We start from the raw sequence: 19640 nt of genomic DNA, 5'->3' as shown, positions 1-19640 counted from the left end.
TTTTAGCAGAACTTCAGAATTCAGAAGTGTTACCAACTAACGTCAATATACTTTGCAAAAATGGATAAAGTATTAATAGTAGCTAGCTAACCTACATGCAACAGAATGCCTCTGCTAGTCATATTTACCAATAATGCATTAACAGTAGCATTTCAATGGTTAGCTAGCTAGCTAGTCGAGATGGAGCGGTGTTTAGCTAGCTAACTGCTTGATGTAGGCGACCGTTTGGTTGTTAAATCAGTAACGATGGATCATATCTTGTGTATATGTTTTATCATACGATAATGTTTTGTATGTAAAAATAAATGGAGATACATTTCAGTAAAGCACAATTCCAATAAAAATGTGGAGTAACGTATCACAAACCGTAGCTAGCTAGCTAAGTAAAGTAGAAGTATCTCAACTTGCGTAAATATAGTTCATTACTTCCATTATTGACAACTAGCTAGCTAGCTAATAAACCGGGACAATTTGAATTGTTAATGCCTCTCAACGTTTTCTATTTCAAACATTAGCTAGCTAGCATGTCAAACAAACGTTTCAAACTGGCACCTGAGTTATTTGGTTATTTCTGCTGCGCATACCCACTGTTATTTACGGTAGCGTTATTACTGGTTCCGTCACCCTGAAGTACCTAGCTAAAACGCTTTACGACACTGTTGACAACTGAGGCTTTTGTTTTCTCCAGCGGGTGTCTGCTGTTGGTATATTTTCCCAGTTATGTTTGTTTTCTACAAGAGTTGTTTTGTAATGAGTGTAAAATGAGTGTTTTTGACTTATTTCGCGGGATTTTCGGAGTACCTGGAGGCCATCATCGTGGACGAAGGTAAGTTTATGGAGTCAAGTAACGTTAACTTTAGTACACCGCTGCCACTCTAAGCTAACTTAGCTAGCTAAGCTAGCAGAAGTTCGCTAACTTGGTACATGCAACTATCGCAATGTTTTGGTCTAGAAATACTAACTTAGCTACATTGCTAAGGGCAAGCGGAAAGACTTTGCTAAACTTCGGGAACCATATATGAATATAATTTATAGATGGAAAGGTGGGCTCTACCTGAAAGAAAATTGTAGATGGTGATGGAAAATATTTTATTTTATTTATATTTTACTTTAGATTGGTGCGAGGTGATGAGGGTATGTGTGTGAGTATGTGTGTCTGGGTAATGTGAATGTATAGTCTGCAATTGTATTGTTACTGTACGTTTTACTGTTGGGTTCTAAGAAAATGACAAACATATTGTGGGAAAAACGCTATTGGTTAGTTAGGTAGCTAACGTACGGATTTAGTTACAAGATTAAGGTTTCTCTGCCAGGATAACCACAGGGGTCCCTAGGCTAGCATGGTTGCTGTTGTATTTAGGCTCAGTGTGACCTCATCATTAATACGATTGAGTACTTGAAGGTCTATTTACTGTTGGTCAGTTGACCTAGCAAACCCAAAGCAAGATTGATAGTCAATGAACATTAATAACACGTCATCCATACTGTATCAGGGACCCTTTCTTCGATGCTATGACTCATGATGATGACGACGACGATGATGAAGACGATGGATTTTACTATGATGGGTTCCGGGGGGACCAGCAGGACCCCTTTGACAGTGCCTGGAGGTTTGGCTTCAGCGTTGGCCCCGACGGGATGAGGATCCAGGAGCCTCCAGTGTTTGGCCACATCCTCAGGGAGATGGAGGATATATTCTCCCAGCTGGGCCACTGGGACAGACCGCCATATTCTGGACATTTTGGTATGAAACCTGAGCCATGATCCAGTACTTTACCACTCATCTAATTCTTTTGCAATTCTGAGTTGTAGATTCCGTCTGTGTCTCCCTTTATGTTGTAGGTGTTCCCAGTATCATGCCGCAGCCACCTCAGGAACGAGCAGAGAGGAGTGGAGGGGGATCCAGTGGGAACCCCCTGAGAGACTTTATGCTCAAATCCCCGGACAACAACCCACAAGGACCCCAAGCAGGGCCATCTCGAGAGCCCAGAAATAATGGCCACCCTTCTGATGAGTCACCAGAATTTCCCAGCTTGCCATTCCATGGCTGGACCCCTTTCTCAAAGGTGAGTAAGATATTTGCTTCCAAGACTTTGTTTCTGTGGCAACATGAAGTGTCACTGGTCACTGTTATGTTTCAACTTTCTTGTGGTTTCTTAATAGTTTAATGATATTTGGAAAAGAGGGCCATCGAAAGCTCCAGATGATGAATGCAAAGAAGACAGAGGTGGGTGATTTTTTTTTTTGTTTTTTTAAATCAGTAAAACAAATTGCGTATATGACTTTACTCTGTGTTCCAACTGATTTCCCATCCAGATCTTGACTCTGCAGTGTCCTCTGGGGGCCTGGATCAGTTTCTGGCACCACCTGCCGGTCAGGCTCCGAACCAACCCAGGACCCGCTCATTCTTCCAATCGGTCATCGTCACCAAGGTGGTGAAACCTGATGGGGTGAGAAAAACTGTTTATCTTTCTTTCACAGCAGATTTTCATGGCCCAGTTTAGCCCAGTGGTTACAACATGACAGTAATACTGTTTGGGTCTGAGAAATGATTCTTGCTTGGGAAAATATCCTAAAAACTACTATTATGACTATTTACTGTATATCTGTAATACTGTAATCCTCTTATTTTTTTGTTTACACTTGGTTGTCAGACTGTAGAAGAGAGGCGAACAGTTCGAGACAGCCAAGGTAAGGAAGAGACCACGGTGACCCACTCAGGAGGTCCTGGTAGGCTGGAGGGACCAGACCGTCAAACTGGACCTGTCAGATCAGGTCAGTCTATACATAGTGGAGTTTTTTAATTGATTGTTTGGGTTTTTTAGAATATTTTTGAGTTTTGTAGTAGCTTGATCTAGTTCTAATGCATTCTTGTTTATATTTCAGGTGGTCAAAATCCATTTTCGGACATGCGGGATGATGACTCCTTATTCTCAAAGTTCTTTGGGGGGTTTAAATAAATCGTAAAGTGGAGTACTGTATATTCTCTGGCCAGGTTGACCATAGTTTTTGTTCCCTGAAAACATTTCAGTCTGAGTGTTCATCTAGAGCTTTAAGTTTGCATATACTGTATGTAGGATATATGGTCAGAACAATTGCATGACCCTACAATTGCCAAAATAAATGTGTTGGATTAGAGTCTTTGGCCTGTCTAAGGACACACCAGGATTTCCAACTGACCACGTAGACTAGAAGCTGCCAATCCCGAAAACTATTGATTTTGACAAATCGAGACACTAAACAATTCACAATTAGATTTTTTTTTTTTGGAATTGTCCCATAGGATAAGCTTGTATGTATAGGAGTGTGTGATATGTCAAATAAGGAGTCTTAATATACATAGTTGTTATTGGCCTTTATTTTTAGGTTTAGTCAGTTTAGGCTTCCCACTTTAAAATAAGACCATAACTTTGGAAATATGAAACAACACTCAGAAAAATAAAATGGTCTTTAGCAAAATATAAAATGTGTGTACAGGTATTACAATAGTAGTGTATTGGACATCTACCTGCAGGCTTTGCAGATCCTGCTTTTATGTCATCTGGACGGTTTTTGCTTACAACAGTCTTGATCCCTCCAAATTGGTATCAAGCCTTATCAGGTCCAGATCAGTTTAGCTCTTTTATCATGGTGTGTTATGGATGACTGCGGTCCACCTATTCTCATCTCCCCATTTAATTTAGTTTATGATTATTTTTGGGGGGCTTTTTTCCCTTTATTTCAGAGTGACAGTGGATAGACGGGAAAGGTGGAGAGAGATGGGGGATGACACGCAGCAAAGGGCCGCAGGTCGGATTCGAACCCGGGCCGCTGCAAAGGCCTCAGCTAACGTGGGGCGCACGCTCTTACTGGGTGAGCTAGAGGTCGCCCCAACCCCTTTTCTTCTTCACTGCCCTCTTTCTCCTTTTCTCAATCCTTCTAAAAAATGTCCAGTAAATAAAAAGGCCTTTGTATATGTGTCAGTGTGACCTCGCTCAGGTTTGTGGTTCAATGTGTGTCAGATACCGAGAGAATGATAATTTATGTTCAATTAAAAAGAATTAAAAAAAAAATGCTTTTTCATGTGTGGAACTATGAAACGGTCTCATCACTCTTCTCATGTTCTGGCAAATCTGCCTCTGTAAGGGGAGTGGAGATTGTGGGACCTTGACGTTTTCCTTTGAAAATGGGCAGTAGTAGTACGCTCAACTTCAGAGAGAACTGTCCTTGCAAACCATTTTCATGAACAGAGGAATTGTATAATGGAGTACCTAATTTGTAAGTTGCAAGTTTTAAAAGGTTAAGATGAGCCTTCCATGCTGTTCAAATTCTTTAAAATCTTCTTTGTGTCTTAAAGGTCCCACAGTATGCCCTTCTTAATACTTGTATGAGAACATGTTTACGTTCTTTAATGTTAAAAAAAGCCTCTGCAACAGTTTTAGTGCCCATCTCTTTAAGCCCGGTCTCCTCTGATTGGTTCAGACTTCCGCATCTGTGCTTTCAGTGTCTCTGCTCATCATTGTAGCCGGGTAATGACTGTATCAGCACTGTAGCGGAATCTTCTACCTATACATAGTATAGTTACGACATCAGCTGTGCCAAAGTCCTGACGGGCTGTTTAAAGGTACATTTTCTGAATGCAATCAAAAGGAAAAAAATGAACATAGGGCATTAGTGTTGCATGCACATAAACTCACACAAATAAAAAATAACATTTTCGCAAAGTCCTTCCAATGTTATAATTTCTCTTGGTGCCTTTTGGAAGCCCATTTTCCCCACTTTATTTGACATGGTTTTCTGATATTAACCCATCTCCGTTGCAGCCACTAATATTTGTCTATTTCTCTATGAGCACCTTTGTAACCCATTACCCTAATCACCACCCCAGTACAATCCGTATACAAACCCTCACAATAATCTCTCTTCATCCTCACATCCTTTTCATGAAGTGTTTTTATACAACTTTTTAATCTTTATTATGTTTGTACAATGTTTTAGCACCTGGTCCAGACCATCCCACAAAACCAAACATTTGCATTCTTTGTTTCCCCCTGCCGGTAGATGGGAGGTTATCTTCACAGGAAACCAATGGACTTTATAGCTTATTTTACAGATGCTGTTTGATCATAAAATACAGTTGAAATATTGTATGTGTGATGTGACTATATTTGACTACATTCAGTATTACATTATCTAATGCTTTAACAGATTGTCATTTAATACTATTTATATAATCTCTCGACATACATGTTATCCCCTACACTGAAGTGTGTAATTTGCAGTGATTTACTCCACTGTTAGCACCACTTGCAAAATCTAACGGAGGTTGAACTAATTAGATACATTTACATTTTGATATGATTTGCATCATATGAAAAATACACCTTAAATTTACAGTGTAAGCTCTGTATTATCTCTGTCATGACTGTTCGAGGGGTAATTATTCTGATCACAGGGAGGACTGTACAAGCACATGGTGCCAGCCAAAGAGATTTCCATCTCTTATCAGCTTTATTATTCTGTGGTAATCTGTACGGCTGCAATATGGCACAAAACAAGTTGTTATGCATATGCTGAATTGAAAGATGTATATTTGCTTTCTTGAGCTGGAGGGTGATATAAAATTACATCCTCTTTGCAGTCTGAGAAGAAGAAATGTAACACCCAATCAAACAAGATGATCAATCAGAGCCAATTCCAGTCAGGTGAGATCACCGCAAACCAACCAAGTGAGCCAGAGTCAGGTCTGTTTGCAGGAGTCCAGTTCTTTGCAGTGAAGAACTTTTAATCATGTCTCTTGTGATTTAGGTCTAAAGATGCCCTACAAAATGAACTACTTTCGTCTCATGCGTGCACTCACACACCACCGCCATGCCATAAAGTGTATGACGTAGTCTACAGCTCCAGTATGAAAGGGCAAACTCTGCTCAGTCAGGCAGACAGTGAAGTGCTGTGTGGTTCAGATCCACCTGATGACCGCGTCCCGCCTCTGAAAGCTCACCTGCGACCGGACGGTGCAGAGGAAACCTCGGGGATGGAGAGGCTGCTGAGGAAATGTCAGATCAGAAACCAACTGGTCAGGGAGTGCATGGCTGAATGCCTTGGAGTCTATGTCCTGATTGTGAGTATATTTTTTTATGGATCCAAACTTCAGTTGGTTGCATCAGGCACTTTGACATAGGTAAGAGAGTTCAACCACATGTCTATCTTTTTCTAAAGCAAAGATATGTCAAAATGTCAACAAAATGATTCATCCTTTAAACTCAATTTAAATACTTAGTGTCCTTGAATACCCAAAGACCTGCTGAGGCAAAGACTGTTTTCTTTTCATATTTGTGTTTTTACAGTAGCTGCAGCCTTTTGCATTTAATTGAATGAGCTGTAAAATACAGAAAACAATTAATGTATTCTCTTAACAGTTCATCCAATTTCTCACTTGATCAGTAAACTCAACATCAAGTATTTAACAGTTTCCTAAAACAATTACATGCTTACTCGCTTGTTTTGAAGCAGCTAATGAATTCCACACAATGGATAACCAAGGACTTTGGCCTGAACAAAGACAGACAGACAGACAGACAGACAGACTGAAAGAGAGAGAGAGAGCCAGTGAGTGAGTGAGTGGATGGGTGAGGTGACAGGGGAGGATAAAGAGCGAGGGTGGTGCATCAGTGATTTAGAATGAAGAGGTGATGTTTGTACGTCTCTGCTGGCTGTGTTTGTGCGGTTTTGTTTGATCTCACCTGTCGGGGCAATGATCGTTTACAACACAAATCATAAAGCAGGTTCCTTAGCAATGAAGATCATACCAAGGTAACAATGTTTGTTTGCTTATCTGTGCCAAACCTCTTTAGAGTGTGAATATGAGCAAGAACACTTTAAATTTAGTAAACGTTTTTTTTATTAATTTGTCATTGCAATTACAATTTTCATCCACCATACCAGCCCCTACTGAAATGTAATGTCATGCAGACGTGTTTAGATTTTCTTTGCACTCGGGTTGATATATTCTAATACAGCTCTTCATCTCATGCAATTGCAGCTGTTTGGATGCGGCTCCGTTGCCCAGGTGACCACAACTAAAGATAAGAAAGGCCAGTACCTGTCCATCAATCTGGGTTTTGCTCTGGGAGTAACATTTGGGGTCTTTGTGTCTCGTGGAGTCTCAGGTAAGGGACTGTATGAAAATGATTGGGGAGGTGAGGGGGGATGAACCTTATGTCCCCCAGTGATTATTAATGTTTTCTTTGAACCCCAATTTAAACATAATACCTCAAAGGGTAACGCCACAGATTTTAGACACCAAAGTCTGTTTACAAGTGTTGGGTAGTACTATTGCATATCTGTGAAAAAGTTGTATAAAGCCTTTTGTGGGTCCAGAGGGAGCTGTGTGAAGCCTGATAAATGTCTGTATACTATATAATAATATTAATTCAATTTAAAGTTTTATTTATAGTGTCGAATCATAGCAGAAGTTATCTCACAACACTCTACAGATAGAGTAGGTCTAGACCCCACTTTAATTTACAGAGAACCAACAATTCCCCTAAGAGCAATTGCAGTGCACTTAGTGAATTACCCCTCTATTCATTGTGCAGGTCAAATTGTCTTGATTGTAGACATCAAGAGGTAGATATGTGCATGCAAAGGGTATTTAAAATTGTCTTAATGTGACAATTTCAGAGAATGTTTTATTTTATTTTTTATTTAAGTTATGAAATGTTCAATTTCAGCCCTGAATTCTTGATAATTTTCATCCATAAGGTGCCCATCTGAACCCTGCTGTATCTCTAAGCTTGTGCGTTTTGGGCAGACATCCCTGGATCAAGCTGCCTTTCTACATCTTATTCCAAGTGCTCGGAAGCTTTCTGGCTGCAGCCACGGTTAGCCTGCAGTACTACGGTGAGTTTTCAACTATGCAGTAACAGTAGTGTTTAGCAAATGTTACTAAAATTAAAGCAAATAGTAGGCTACATTTGTTGGGGGACTATTTTCAGCAGTGAATTAATACACACGTGGTGCTCCAGTTGTAGTGTAGTGTATGTAGTAACGATGTGCGTTGCTGTGTGGTTAGGAATCTGCTGACACTGTTTCTTGATTATAAAGGTTTATTTACATCAAATAATTCAGCATCAATGTACAAGCCCTGAAGAGCTCGGAGAGCGACAGCTTCCCAGATTCTCAAAAGTCACTCTGAGATTCTGTTGTTAACACATGGTATATCTAGTCTTCATAACTTAGGGTGGGATCAATAATTGACCAATGGCTATCATCCTTTTGGAACCAAGCCAACAAGAGCATCCCTAATTCTAGGGCCCCACTGATAACGCTTTCCAGATGTTTCCGGAGAAGTGTCCAGTGAATGTAAGCTAAAGTTCATATGAGTTTCTTTGTTACCAAAAACTTAAGACAAAGTTTATAAAAAGTCCGTTAGAAGTCCAGATACTACAGTAGGATTAACTTGTGTTCATCGTGGTGAAGGAGTTCAATGTTGTGGATCATTGTGTTTTTAATAGTTTTTGAGAGGAACAGGCTATATCAAGCTTTGGCTACACAGACCATACTTGTTAGTAGAACCAGTCAGTTGTTGGTTTTGGTCTTTTCATGAGGTTTATAATAATATATAATATCACAAGACTTAAATGTTTAGTATAATTAAGTCTGGTAATGGCACATGTGTTTTCGCATGTATGATGAAATGTTTGCAGATGCCATCCAGGCGTACAGCGGAGGAGAGCTGACAGTGACGGGCTCCACTGCCACGGCAGGAATATTCGCCACCTACCCAGCCGACTACCTCAGTATGTGGGGAGGGGTCGTGGACCAGGTCAGGTCCTGTCGCTCACATCAGAGTCAATTAACACTGTTTTTTCCTTCATTCAGTCTGCTGTTCTGCTCCTGGCCTAAATATAGGACAGGATGTGCACACCTCTCTGCATATACGTAACAATTCCCATGTCATCCAGGTGATAAGCACGGCTGCGCTGCTGCTGTGTGTCCTGGCTCTCGGGGACCAGAGGAACAGCTCCCTCCCTGATGGTCTTCAGCCCGTACTGGTGGGAGCAGCAGTGCTGGTTATTGGCATCTCGATGGGCTCCAACAGCGGCTACGCCCTCAACCCGGCCAGAGATTTTGGACCTCGACTGTTCACGTACATCGCTGGCTGGGGAGTGGATGTTTTCAAGTTAGTAGTTTGACTCATCTGTCTGTTTAAACCGTGAAGGTTGCACTTTGTTGCCCCACATTAATGTATTAACACTACTGTCTTTACAGGGCTGGAGGTGGTTGGTGGTGGGTGCCAATAGTGGCTCCCTGTGTTGGGGCGCTGCTGGGAACACTGATCTACGAGCTGATGATTGAAGTCCACCATCCTCTCAGTCCGCCTGAGCTCCAGACATCATGTCAGGAGGCCACTGAGGGCAAGATGGGGCTGGAGCTGGAAGGGGGTGGAGCCAGACTGTGAGAAACCCACTTAGTGGTCAAATTAAGCCACGGTAAAGAGGACAAAACTGTTATGTGTACAGTAAATGCTATTTACGGTTATGATACCCATGGATTTGTTGTGACTGAAATGTCTGTGACTGATTTAGTGGAACAAATAGATTGGTTCTGATACTACGAATTCTAGGTGAATGCAACTGAAAAGAGTCCCATTTGTAAACAGAAAGAAGCTGCAAACACTACTCTGAATGTGACCCTCAACTCTGCAGATGAACGTGCTGCACGAGTCAATCGTCTCTTTTACACATTTATTTTGAAACGGCACAAAAGTGTATGGCATTTCAGCAAGCAGACCACAACCATGGAAAAGAAAATGACATGAAATTTCCACTATTGAGCTATATAAATATGATATGACATATAAAAGATACAAACAAAAAAAAAAAATCCACTCTTCGGCCTCCATCACGTGACAACGAAGGCTGTTTTTGAAACGTACAAAAGAAACGTGAGTACAGCAAGCACTGATTCTGTAGATAAAAAAAGAACCGTCTCAAAGTGATAAACATTTGTATTCATACACATTAAGACAACACAACCCCCACGCTTTCCCTCTGCTTTGTAATTACAATGTATACCTCTGGGGGGAGGGGGGGGGAATTCTTTTAAACTTCAAATTGTTTGGAAAAAAAAAGGGAACAGTACAAGTACAAATACTATACGTATTCACATTATCATAGCAAGTTACTAAAACCAGAACATTTTCTTTTAGTGTAATATGTATTTACAAGGCAAAACGTACACATATACTACTGGCAGGAAGCCTGACCTCCCTTTATCTTCTTCTAGCTTAACGATTAACAACATCACACATTATTCACACTACACAGGTTACACACCTCCAGTAACCTCGTCTCCTAATTAAATGCCTTCAGAGAACCTCATCTCATGTCTCAGTTGCAGGTAAATCGCACCACGTCTGGTACGGTTTGACGCAACCGACTCACACAAATACCAACAGCAGTAATAAGTTCTGTATAAATAAATATTATAGCAACATAAAAATCAGTGTTTCATTCTCCAAACACTCCCCCTTCATGCTTCAGATGGCTTGAGATCAGTTTTAAAAGCCTCTGGAGCTGTTCAAACTGACCTCATGCCAGAATAGTGAACATGGACATGAGGCAAACAAGTATGATGACCACAAACAATGTTACAAAAATATCGGCACTACAGCTGTCAGGAGTACAGTGGGAGGTGTGTGTATTGAAATGTTACATGGAATAACAGGCAGGTGGCTACAGTCAGTGCAGAGTGATTGAGATGGAAGGACAAGACGTATTAAACACAGTATGGCGGATATATAAATGCTTTACTCAGGGGGCTGTTTGAGAGACTTTCCACTCAAGAGTCAGGTGTGTTCAGTTAAGTGACCAGTAACATGACCAAACATGCACTTACAATCGCACAGAATACGTGCCATAGATTGGAGTAAAAGTGTTTATGGTGGCTAAAAAAAACTGCACAGGAAGCAGCTGTTTCATCTCAGGATCAACATTCATATTCTACAGCTTCTCTCCTCCGTCACGACCATCGATTCCTCGTTGTGGATGATCTGTCAGTCTCAGAGGACCCGCCCCTCCTCTACTGGGGCTTGTCTGTCTTGTGTGCGGTGAGGAAGGCCATGCCGTGGGTCCTGAAGTGGGTGTTGAGGTCCGAGGCCTTGTCGAAACGCCGGCCGCACACCTTGCAGCTCAGATTCCCCTCTCCGTCCTCGCCCTGCGCCTGAGGAGAGGCGGCAGGCGAGCCGTCGGGAGAGCCGTGAGCGTGCGGGGTGCTGCGGTCCGCGTCACCATGGGTGTCCCGCACGCGGTGCGTGATGAAGCGGTGCCTGCTGAGAGAGCCGGCTGACGCAAAGCAGACGCCGCACTGCAGGCACTGGAAGGAGGCGGTGTCGGCCCGATGCTGGGGGATGTGGCGCTGAAACTCCGCCCCATCCTCGGTGGAGAAGCCGCAGGGGACGCAACGGAAAATGTTGTCTTCCTCTTCTAGTTCGTTGGGTGCCGTTGTTGACACAATAGACGCCCTGGTTCTCTTTGCAGGACCTGCAGCACCCTCCTCGCCGTCCTCGGTGGCGTTTTCTTCCTCATCTCCTGCTCTGCCTCCAGGAGGTCCGCCCTCCCCATCCTGTTCCGAGGAGCTACCTGGTCCTTCTCCCCCCGTGGCTGCACGCTTCCTGGTCATGGGTCTGTCCTGAGGACGCAAAGAGGGGGAGAGAGAGACTAAACATTTGCAAGGCAAGGAAAAGGTGCAAGGGGAATTTATATCTTGAACACCATTACTGTGCCCCAATTCCATACTAAACAAACAAATAATTATATACAAAAGAAAAGAAAAAACTACTAACATTTCCACCATTTATACATACCGCATTCTAATTGTATGTAGAGTATGTACTACTGGATTACGCACATGATCAAAGTTTAGTGACACTTGACTTTTAATTGTTTTGTAATAAGAGGAAATGATGCAATACATGCCTCGTAGTATGGAATAGGGACACAGCTCTAAACTATTTATACCCACAAACCGTGAGAACTAAAAATCTTGTCTTGACTCACCTGTCCATCTGTGGTTCTGTGATGGAGCCGAATATGCTTGTCCAGTAAGAACCGACTACCAAAGGTGCGTTTGCCTTCTGTGCAATATCTGAAAAATCATTTTTCAGGGTTAAATCAGATTATTTCTTAAGATTAACAGTTCTTATTTTGATTCCCAACAAAACACAGAACATACAGCTCAGCTAATTAATATAACCTGACCAAATCTGATTACAATAATTTAAAACGCCTATGTGGTTACAGATCCCTTTTTTTGTTGTTAAAGAATTGTGACCAACATTGATACTGAGGCATTTTACAGTGTAAAAAATCGATTTATCAGTGCTCTCTGTTGGACAAACAATGTGATCGTGACACTATTTCTGAATGACCATAAACCTAGTTTGACATTTCTGTACTGCAATTCATTGTTAGCGGCGCATATATATATATATATATATATATATATTATATATATATATATATATATATAAAACACGTCTTTGATGAAAGCTTAAGTAACTCACTGGCAATGGAAGACTCTCTTGTTGCCCTCATGAATGACGCGCTCGTGACGTCTCAGGCTGGAAGACGTGCTGAACGTCCCTCCACAAATACGACAAGGGAACTACGCACACAAGCACACACAGAGGCAGATAGAGATAAGATAAAAAGATATTGTGCTACAGTGCAGGCAGGAAATTAACAGCCTCCCTCCAAGTACGGGCGCTTCTTTTTCTGATTTACCCTCCATGATCGGAGGCAATTATCCATCCAACAAGTACAAAGTTAAACGGTTTAAGTTTGGTGAACTGTAATCATTGGATTCAATACAATCAGATTAAAGTCAACAATAAGAGGTATTATGCTACACCTTGCCATGCTCCATCTTCACGTGACTCAGATAGTCTTCGTTGTCAGTGAAGGTGGTCTGACACTGGGGGCAGGTCCACTCAGTCTGGGCGGGGGGGTGACTGCTGCCCCCCGGGGCGGTCGAGTTGGCCCCTGGAGCCTCGTAGTCCTCGTCCCCATCATCGTCATCGTCTTCCTCCTCTTCTTCTTCCTCGTCCTGTTCCCGCCCCCAGTCCTCACCGTCAGAGTTGTCAGGTTTTCCAGAGGATTTGGATTTGAGGCCAGAGGGACCGGATGTGTTGGCTGAGGCCGAGGCCGAGGCCGGGTTAGAGGCATCGGACTGAGACTCGGTCTGTTTGGCTGATGGTCCTCTGTGAGCCGTCTGAGAGGGACCACAATAAAGGGTTAGAGAGGAGAGACACACACACACACACACACACACACACACACACACACACACACACACACACACACACACACACACACACACACACACACACACACACACACACACACACACACACACACACACACACAGATCATTCAAGATCAATTCATATACTTTGGGAAATACAAATTACTCCAACTGCCACACAAAAAGATAATATGACTCACAAAAACTAATTTCTGTTACAAAAATATCAACTGTACTTGGTATAGACTTAGGACAAGGTCACTGGGGAGGAACCTTGCTAAGGCCGATCCAAGAAGTTGCTGTATGCCTTTGTTGACACCACATTCACTGAAAGAAGCGATGAATGGGCAACACATAAAGGCAAAAGGCTAATTCGTGATTTGCAGTGACATTATACTGTATCTACTGGACTTAATATCTAAAATGTATGAATATTTACTCTCCTCTGAATATATGGACACACCTTAATATGTTCCATCATTGATCCTTTCTGGGCGTAGAGCTTGGTGCAGTCAGGACACTTGAACACATGCACTTTTTGCTTGGCTAAATGAGTGTCAAAGTGCATGTACAGCAAGGGCTTTTGGGTAAAAACCGTATCACACATCACACACTTGTAGATCATTCTGCAACAGGAGATAAAAAAAAAAACAGACAAAAGAATTCATATTTTAGGGATCTATTTCCAAATGAGTGACCATCATTTTCAAACATACTCTGAAGATAGTTCTCTACATGTGGGTTGAAAATGCCCCATGTATTGTTTTGTTAGAAGTAGTACACATACTTGGCCTGTCCTCCAGTGAGCGTTGGGTGCTGGGTGCTGATGTGACTTTGGGCGCTGGGGGAAGACTTGAAGGCCATGGGGCAGCTGGGGCACTTGTGGAAGACCTCGCAGTGAGCGGTCTGAATGTGGGACTTGATGGAGTTCAACCCTCCGAACACAACCTGGCAGCTCGAGCACCTGGACAACACCATGATACACAGTAAAGATGTATTTTGGCTCTAACACAGAAACATTTTCAAATCTGTCTTCTGTGTATACCCTAAAATGTCCACTACAGACAACGTCTCAAATCAGTAGACAGTACTTTTTGTGTGTGTGTGTGTGCATTTGCACTTGCTATCCAATAAGGAGGAAAATCCAAGCAATTTAAAAAAAGTACTAAATTTGTCATTTCATACAAAAATGTTACTTCTGTAGAACAAATTGCCAACAATAGAATGTTCACACAGTATACTGACACAAAATATTTGAAATCCCTAAACTGTTTCTGTATTATGCCTACTGGTTACTGACAATACATCTAAATGGTGACCATATTGTCTCAGATCTAGAACAGTAATAATAATAATATATACTGAAGATCTGTGCTTCTTTGCTTCCTTAAATTTAGAAAACAAATGAATACTAAGCCTTCAAAATTATGTTTTCTAAGCACTCAAGCTAGCTCTACTAGGACTCAATTGTTTGCTTTATTCCCTTAGTGCTCTGGGTCATCTAAAAATTATAATGGCCTACATGAATTCAATAATCAGTGCTCTTTCTTGTTAAGGTCTTGACATCAGTTGAAGCTTTATTATAGGATAGTTTAGCAAATTGTTATAGGTCTTAATGACGGTTTTGGGAAGCGTCTCCATACCTGTATCCAATGCGCCTGGCAAAGTGGAGACAGGCCTCCTCCAGATGTGTCTGGAAGCTGGCCTGTCGGGCGATCCCACCACACTCAGGACATACATGAGGCGCTCTGTGTTTATGGATCCTCTGGTGGGCGGACACGGCACACGAGTTAGGCAGCATCATGGGAGGCGAGCATTGCGTACATGTCTGAAACAGAAGAAAAGGAAAATCAAACCGTGACCACCAGTGTTTTAGAAGAGCAGGTAGCAGTGGCATGAAACAAAGACTCACTGAGTTGGGAGCAGCTCTGATCTGCTGGAAGTGGGTGACCAGCTCAGCCTTGCCAGAGAATTGTGTTTGGCACTCTGGACATTTGAAGTTGTTGTACTGCAGCCCCTCGGCCTTCTTGCAAGGCAGAGGCATCAGAGCTTGGGGGCCTTGAGGTGCGCGGCGGACCGGTCGAGGCTGAGCTGCTGCTGGAGATGAAGCATCCTTCATTGGGCTGGAGTTGGCCGAGGCGGCAGGGCCCCCTGTTGTGGCGGAAGGAGAGGAGACTGGAGGAGAGGAGGACGAAGAGGAGAGCAGGCCTGGTCAGCCAAAGGTGGAAATCAGAGGAGACAGATGGGACAATGGAGATGAATCAAAAATGAATGATGAGTGTATTTTTTTTCCGTCATGGGATATTATCAGACTAATTTATTTTTGTGGTTCTTTAATGACTTTCTACACTAATAGAAAAATAGAAATAAAAAATGTATGATGGAGCTGAAACCATGAGTCGATCAACAGAAAATTAATGAGCAACAATTTTTATTAATAGTCGCTTGCCATTTTTTGCCAACAAAATTCCCCAAAATGGTCTAGTTGCAGCTCCTCATTTTTGAATATTTGCCAGATTGTTTTTAGTCTTCCATGATAGTAAATTGAATATCTTTGGGTTTTGCATGGTCGGCCAAAACAAGCTTTGAAGAAATTGTGATGGATTTTTTTTAAACTATTTCCTGACATTTTATAGACCAAACAATTAATCGTGAAAATAACTAACAGGTTGCAGCCCTGGCATGATTTAAACAACTGAATGTTGACTCCAAAAGCTGCGATGAATAGTCGATTACTTATTAGTTGATTTACAAAAAAATTAATCAACAATTTAGATAATTTACTTTTTTTTGTTATTTATCAAGAAAAAAAAATTCCTTCTTCTCAAAATGTGAGAATATTATGCTTTTTTGTCCGTTTGATATATTTTTTTTGACCTTTCAGAAAAAACAAGTCATTTTAAGGATGTCACATTGGCATTTTTCCTCTATTTTCTGACATTGTATTGACTAAATGGTTAATCGATTAAAATCAATTAACAACAAATTAACCGACAGTTCAAATAACCGTCAGCTGCAACCCAACTTACCACCGATGGGTGTTATGTCCTGCTGTCCAATCATCTGCTCTACAGTGACAGGCCTCATGACCAGGTGTGAGCACTGCATGACCAGCCCACGCTCCTTATGCTCCCTGGCATGCAGCAGCAGGCTGCACTTATTGAAGAAGGCCAGCCTCTTAGCACAGTGGTTGCAGGTCACCTCGATGCGGAGTGATCGTCGGTCGTAGTGTCGAGCCAGGCTGCGCTCCAGGGCAAAAGCATCTCCGCACTCCAGGCAGCGGTAGCCTGTGGCTGGGAGTGGGAGACCCCACTCAGGTGGCGGAGGTGCTGAGAGGTCGGGCTTGTAGCTCGGCAAAAGGTTCTTACTGTTCAGGATTTTGTTAAAAGCCTCCACCAGGCTCGACTGACTGCGGGAGATGACGGCACCTGTACTGTTGACGATGGAGGCAGGTTTGTTTGGCTGGAGGGTGCCCCCTATGATGGTGCCGCTCCCTCCGTTAGCGGTCTTATTAGTGGCTGTACGTACACTGATCCCACCAGCAGCAACTGAGAACTTGGGGGAGGGGGCCACGGAGGGAGTTGCAGGCAGGGCAGCAGATTTAGTGATGCTAACAGCCGTGGCAGAAACCTTGGCCTTGTCAGATGCAGCCATTTTGTTTTGGACCTTCGTGGCAGCAGCTAGCATGACACTGCTGGCTGCGAGTGTAGACACAGGCAGAGCGTTGAGAGCACTTACTTTCTGGGAAGTTGTTGTCATGTGACCAGGGGAAGCTTCAAGTTTTTGGGCCTTGTTTCCTAACATCTTACGTTCCCCTGTTTGACCTTTAGGGTCCGAACCTTTTCCTGCAGCACCACCTTTAGGGGCTACCCTTGTGACAGTTCTGGTGATTCCACCCGTGGAGGTTTTAATTGTTTTTATTCTGACTTTGAGGGGTCGGGCTGGAGCTCCAGAAGCAGCAGGTGCAGCAACGCCAGCTGCTCCTCCGTCTGTGGACAGAGGTTTAGGCTTGCCGTCATCTACCTCCATCTTCTCCTCACTTGTTTTCCCATTTTCCCCCTTGTCAGCTTTGCCATCAGCAACCTTTTCTACCCCATTCCCCACTTCCATCTCTTCCTCCTCCTCTTTGGGCTCCCGCAGTTCAGAAGGAGGTGGAGTAGAGGCCACTGCAGGGCTGGAGCACCTTTTAGTTGCGACTTGAGTGGTAGATTTAGGCATCTCAGGTTCAGGACTCTCTGGTGAGTCTCTCTCTTCTATGACGTGTTCTGGATGCCTGTTCTCTAGCTGGGGACTCTCTGTTGAGCCAGACTGGGGTGTTGATGAAGTCAGAGATGCCCCTGAAGGAGTGTCCCCAGGTTTAGGGTGGGATGCAGTAGAAGATGTGGGCTGCAGTGAGACAGAGTCAGACTTGTAACGTCGGCTCAGCTGAGTGCAAGTCGGGGAGTCTGGGCTCTCTTGGATTACTAATGGACTCCCCAAATCAGGGTCAGAATCATCTTCCTCCATCTGCGGGTGCTGAAATCCACCAGGGACACCTTTGGGAGCTCCGTTAAAAGGCTGCGATGAGTGCAGCGGGCGTGAAGATAGGGCAGAGGGAGTGGGAAGCAGAGGCTTGGAAGGGGGAAAGAAAGGCGAGGCTAGTCCGACAGCCCCACCTGCAGCCAGAGGAGACGACCTAGCTGATAGAGAGGAAGACGAAGGTAATGATGCTTTGACACCATCTGCCCTCTCTTGGCCTGTATCCTGCTGCTGCTGGTGTTGTTGCTGAAGAAGCTGCATCTTCCTGGCCCGGCCCACTGGATCTCCAGACCCCTGTGCAACAAGCGGTTTAAGTCTGTTGAAAATGTTCCCGCCCTGCTTGTGAGACTTGGCTGCACTAGCACCTGCTGCTTCTGAAGACACTTTAGGGGTGTTTATTGACCATGGTGCTCCATTAGACTGGGTCTGGCTGAGGGATGGGGGTGTGGGGACACCAGATGCCCCAAAACCATTGTGGTTGAGTTCCTCAGATTCAGCCATTCCAGGGGCACACGCACCTAGTCTAGGACCCACATCTACCCCTGCGATCACATCGATAGGGTCCTGGTCTGTCTCCCCCTCCTCTCCATCTACGGCCTCAAGGCGCACTTTATTCTTCACAATCACACTAACAATTGAGGTGTCCACCTGGGGATCAGAGGGGCTCTGTGGTCTCAAGGATGACCCAACGCCCACCACGCTATCAGACTTTCCCAGAGGTGCACCTGCAGCTCCATGGGGTCCCTCTGCCTCGTCTGGGGCAGACTGGATGGCCTCTTTGGCATCTATGTCAGGAATGTCAAATGCTGCCAACAGGTCGTCAAAATCTGGGGTCTTCATGTCCCCCATACCGGGATTAACTCCTGTAAAAACATAGATTCATAGACATAGTAGCAGAAGGTAACAAAATACACTGGAATGAATCTGCCTGTGTTGTTGTCCATCACCCAATCTGCTATGCCTTGCTAGCATAATACCTGCTACAAAGCCTCAAAATGCAAAATATTAAAATCATCAATGGTCGTTAAAATGTTTATATTTTCGAGGTAAATTCCGCGCATAACATTTCTTGCATGCGCCTTCGTTTGACACACTAACAATCTTTAGCAGGTTAGCTTGTTGTCAGGGAAGCTAGCTAAGCTACCAGGGTCCTGGACTAGCATTTGTATTATTTGCCAGCTAGCGCGCTAGCGACAGCGTTCCTGCAACCAAACCCTCCTCTGGTAACAGGCTCAGCACTAATTTGCTATGAATGGGAAACGATGCTTCAATAATGTTTTATAGTGCAGGAAACGTTATAGCTTTGCAGTAGTAACCATTTGAGAAACAGTCAAACCGGGACAGCGTTTCGTAGCAGCGACCTCGGTTATTTTGAGCTAACGATATTCCTTCCCGACTGAGGCTGGCTAGCTGGCCGCTGAGTTCCAGCCAAGACAGAGAGGGGTCATTTAGCTAACTAACGTTAGCTAGCGTTCGCCATTAAAAAGCAACTGGAGATGTTTGCTGAGGTATGGTTTGACAGCTATAACAACCCGGTGATCGTAGGGTCGACGATTTCACAAAAGAGGATGATTGGGATGGGGAGTTTTGTTTAATATTTCATGTATTTTGATTGTTTACCTGGATATGCGATTCCCGACTATCCTAGCTCGGTTTTCAGCTGAAAATGCAGTGCTTCCCGTCACATGACCGGAGACATCCTATCAGGCTGGGATAGCGCTGGAAAAATGCACGGAGGATGCTGAAAACGACACGTATATTTATTTTTACTGTGAAAGACATAATACATTTATAAATGTCTTTACCAGACTATTTTTAAACATCATGCGAAACCA

General features: G+C 43.4%; 3 protein-coding genes and 1 non-coding gene across 10 annotated transcripts; 2 read left to right on the top strand and 2 right to left on the bottom strand.

Annotated features, from left to right (window-relative positions):
* The first annotated feature begins 309 nt into the window (after positions 1–309).
* On the top strand, positions 310–4062 carry hax1 (HCLS1 associated protein X-1). Of its 2 annotated transcripts, none has more exons than XM_039819570.1 (7): positions 310–826; positions 1494–1744; positions 1843–2066; positions 2164–2227; positions 2332–2450; positions 2655–2775; positions 2887–4062. In XM_039819570.1, the coding sequence occupies exons 1-7, from the start codon at positions 762–764 to the stop codon at positions 2958–2960; spliced, it is 918 nt and encodes a 305-aa protein (XP_039675504.1). In that variant the 5' UTR covers positions 310–761; the 3' UTR covers positions 2961–4062. The 2 variants fall into 2 exon arrangements, with proteins under 2 accessions (XP_039675504.1, XP_039675503.1); XM_039819569.1 differs by having other exon boundaries at positions 332–826; positions 2317–2450.
* A 1000-nt stretch (positions 4063–5062) lies between these two features.
* aqp10b (aquaporin 10b) lies at positions 5063–10485 on the top strand. Of its 4 annotated transcripts, none has more exons than XM_039819566.1 (7): positions 5068–5684; positions 5788–6100; positions 7022–7148; positions 7744–7881; positions 8688–8806; positions 8946–9163; positions 9253–10485. In XM_039819566.1, exons 2-7 carry the CDS (start codon positions 5888–5890, stop codon positions 9440–9442), a joined length of 1005 nt encoding a protein of 334 aa, XP_039675500.1. In that variant the 5' UTR covers positions 5068–5684; positions 5788–5887; the 3' UTR covers positions 9443–10485. The 4 variants fall into 4 exon arrangements, with proteins under 4 accessions (XP_039675502.1, XP_039675500.1, XP_039675501.1 ...); XM_039819567.1 differs by having other exon boundaries at positions 5068–5708; XM_039819568.1 differs by having other exon boundaries at positions 5063–6100; positions 7022–7073.
* On the bottom strand, positions 9717–19522 carry znf687b (zinc finger protein 687b). Of its 3 annotated transcripts, none has more exons than XM_039819551.1 (10): positions 19426–19522; positions 16317–18668; positions 15200–15495; positions 14931–15115; positions 14075–14251; positions 13751–13913; positions 12895–13254; positions 12548–12648; positions 12042–12129; positions 9717–11673 (listed from the first exon to the last, which is right to left on the bottom strand). In XM_039819551.1, exons 2-10 carry the CDS (start codon positions 18652–18654, stop codon positions 11065–11067), a joined length of 4317 nt encoding a protein of 1438 aa, XP_039675485.1. In that variant the 5' UTR covers positions 18655–18668; positions 19426–19522; the 3' UTR covers positions 9717–11064. The 3 variants fall into 3 exon arrangements, with proteins under 3 accessions (XP_039675485.1, XP_039675488.1, XP_039675487.1); XM_039819554.1 differs by having other exon boundaries at positions 15200–15462; XM_039819553.1 differs by lacking the exon at positions 19426–19522 and adding an exon at positions 19122–19358.
* Positions 13516–13650, bottom strand: LOC120572107. The gene has a single exon (XR_005641361.1). It is a non-coding gene; the product is annotated as a small nucleolar RNA SNORA13 (small nucleolar RNA).
* Positions 19523–19640: the final 118 nt, after the last annotated feature.

This window comes from Perca fluviatilis, chromosome 13 (genome assembly GCF_010015445.1).
Source record: "Perca fluviatilis chromosome 13, GENO_Pfluv_1.0, whole genome shotgun sequence".
NCBI lineage: Eukaryota > Metazoa > Chordata > Actinopteri > Perciformes > Percidae > Perca > Perca fluviatilis.
Note: the sequence above shows the minus strand (reverse complement) of the source record. Positions and strands in the feature narration are given on the sequence as shown.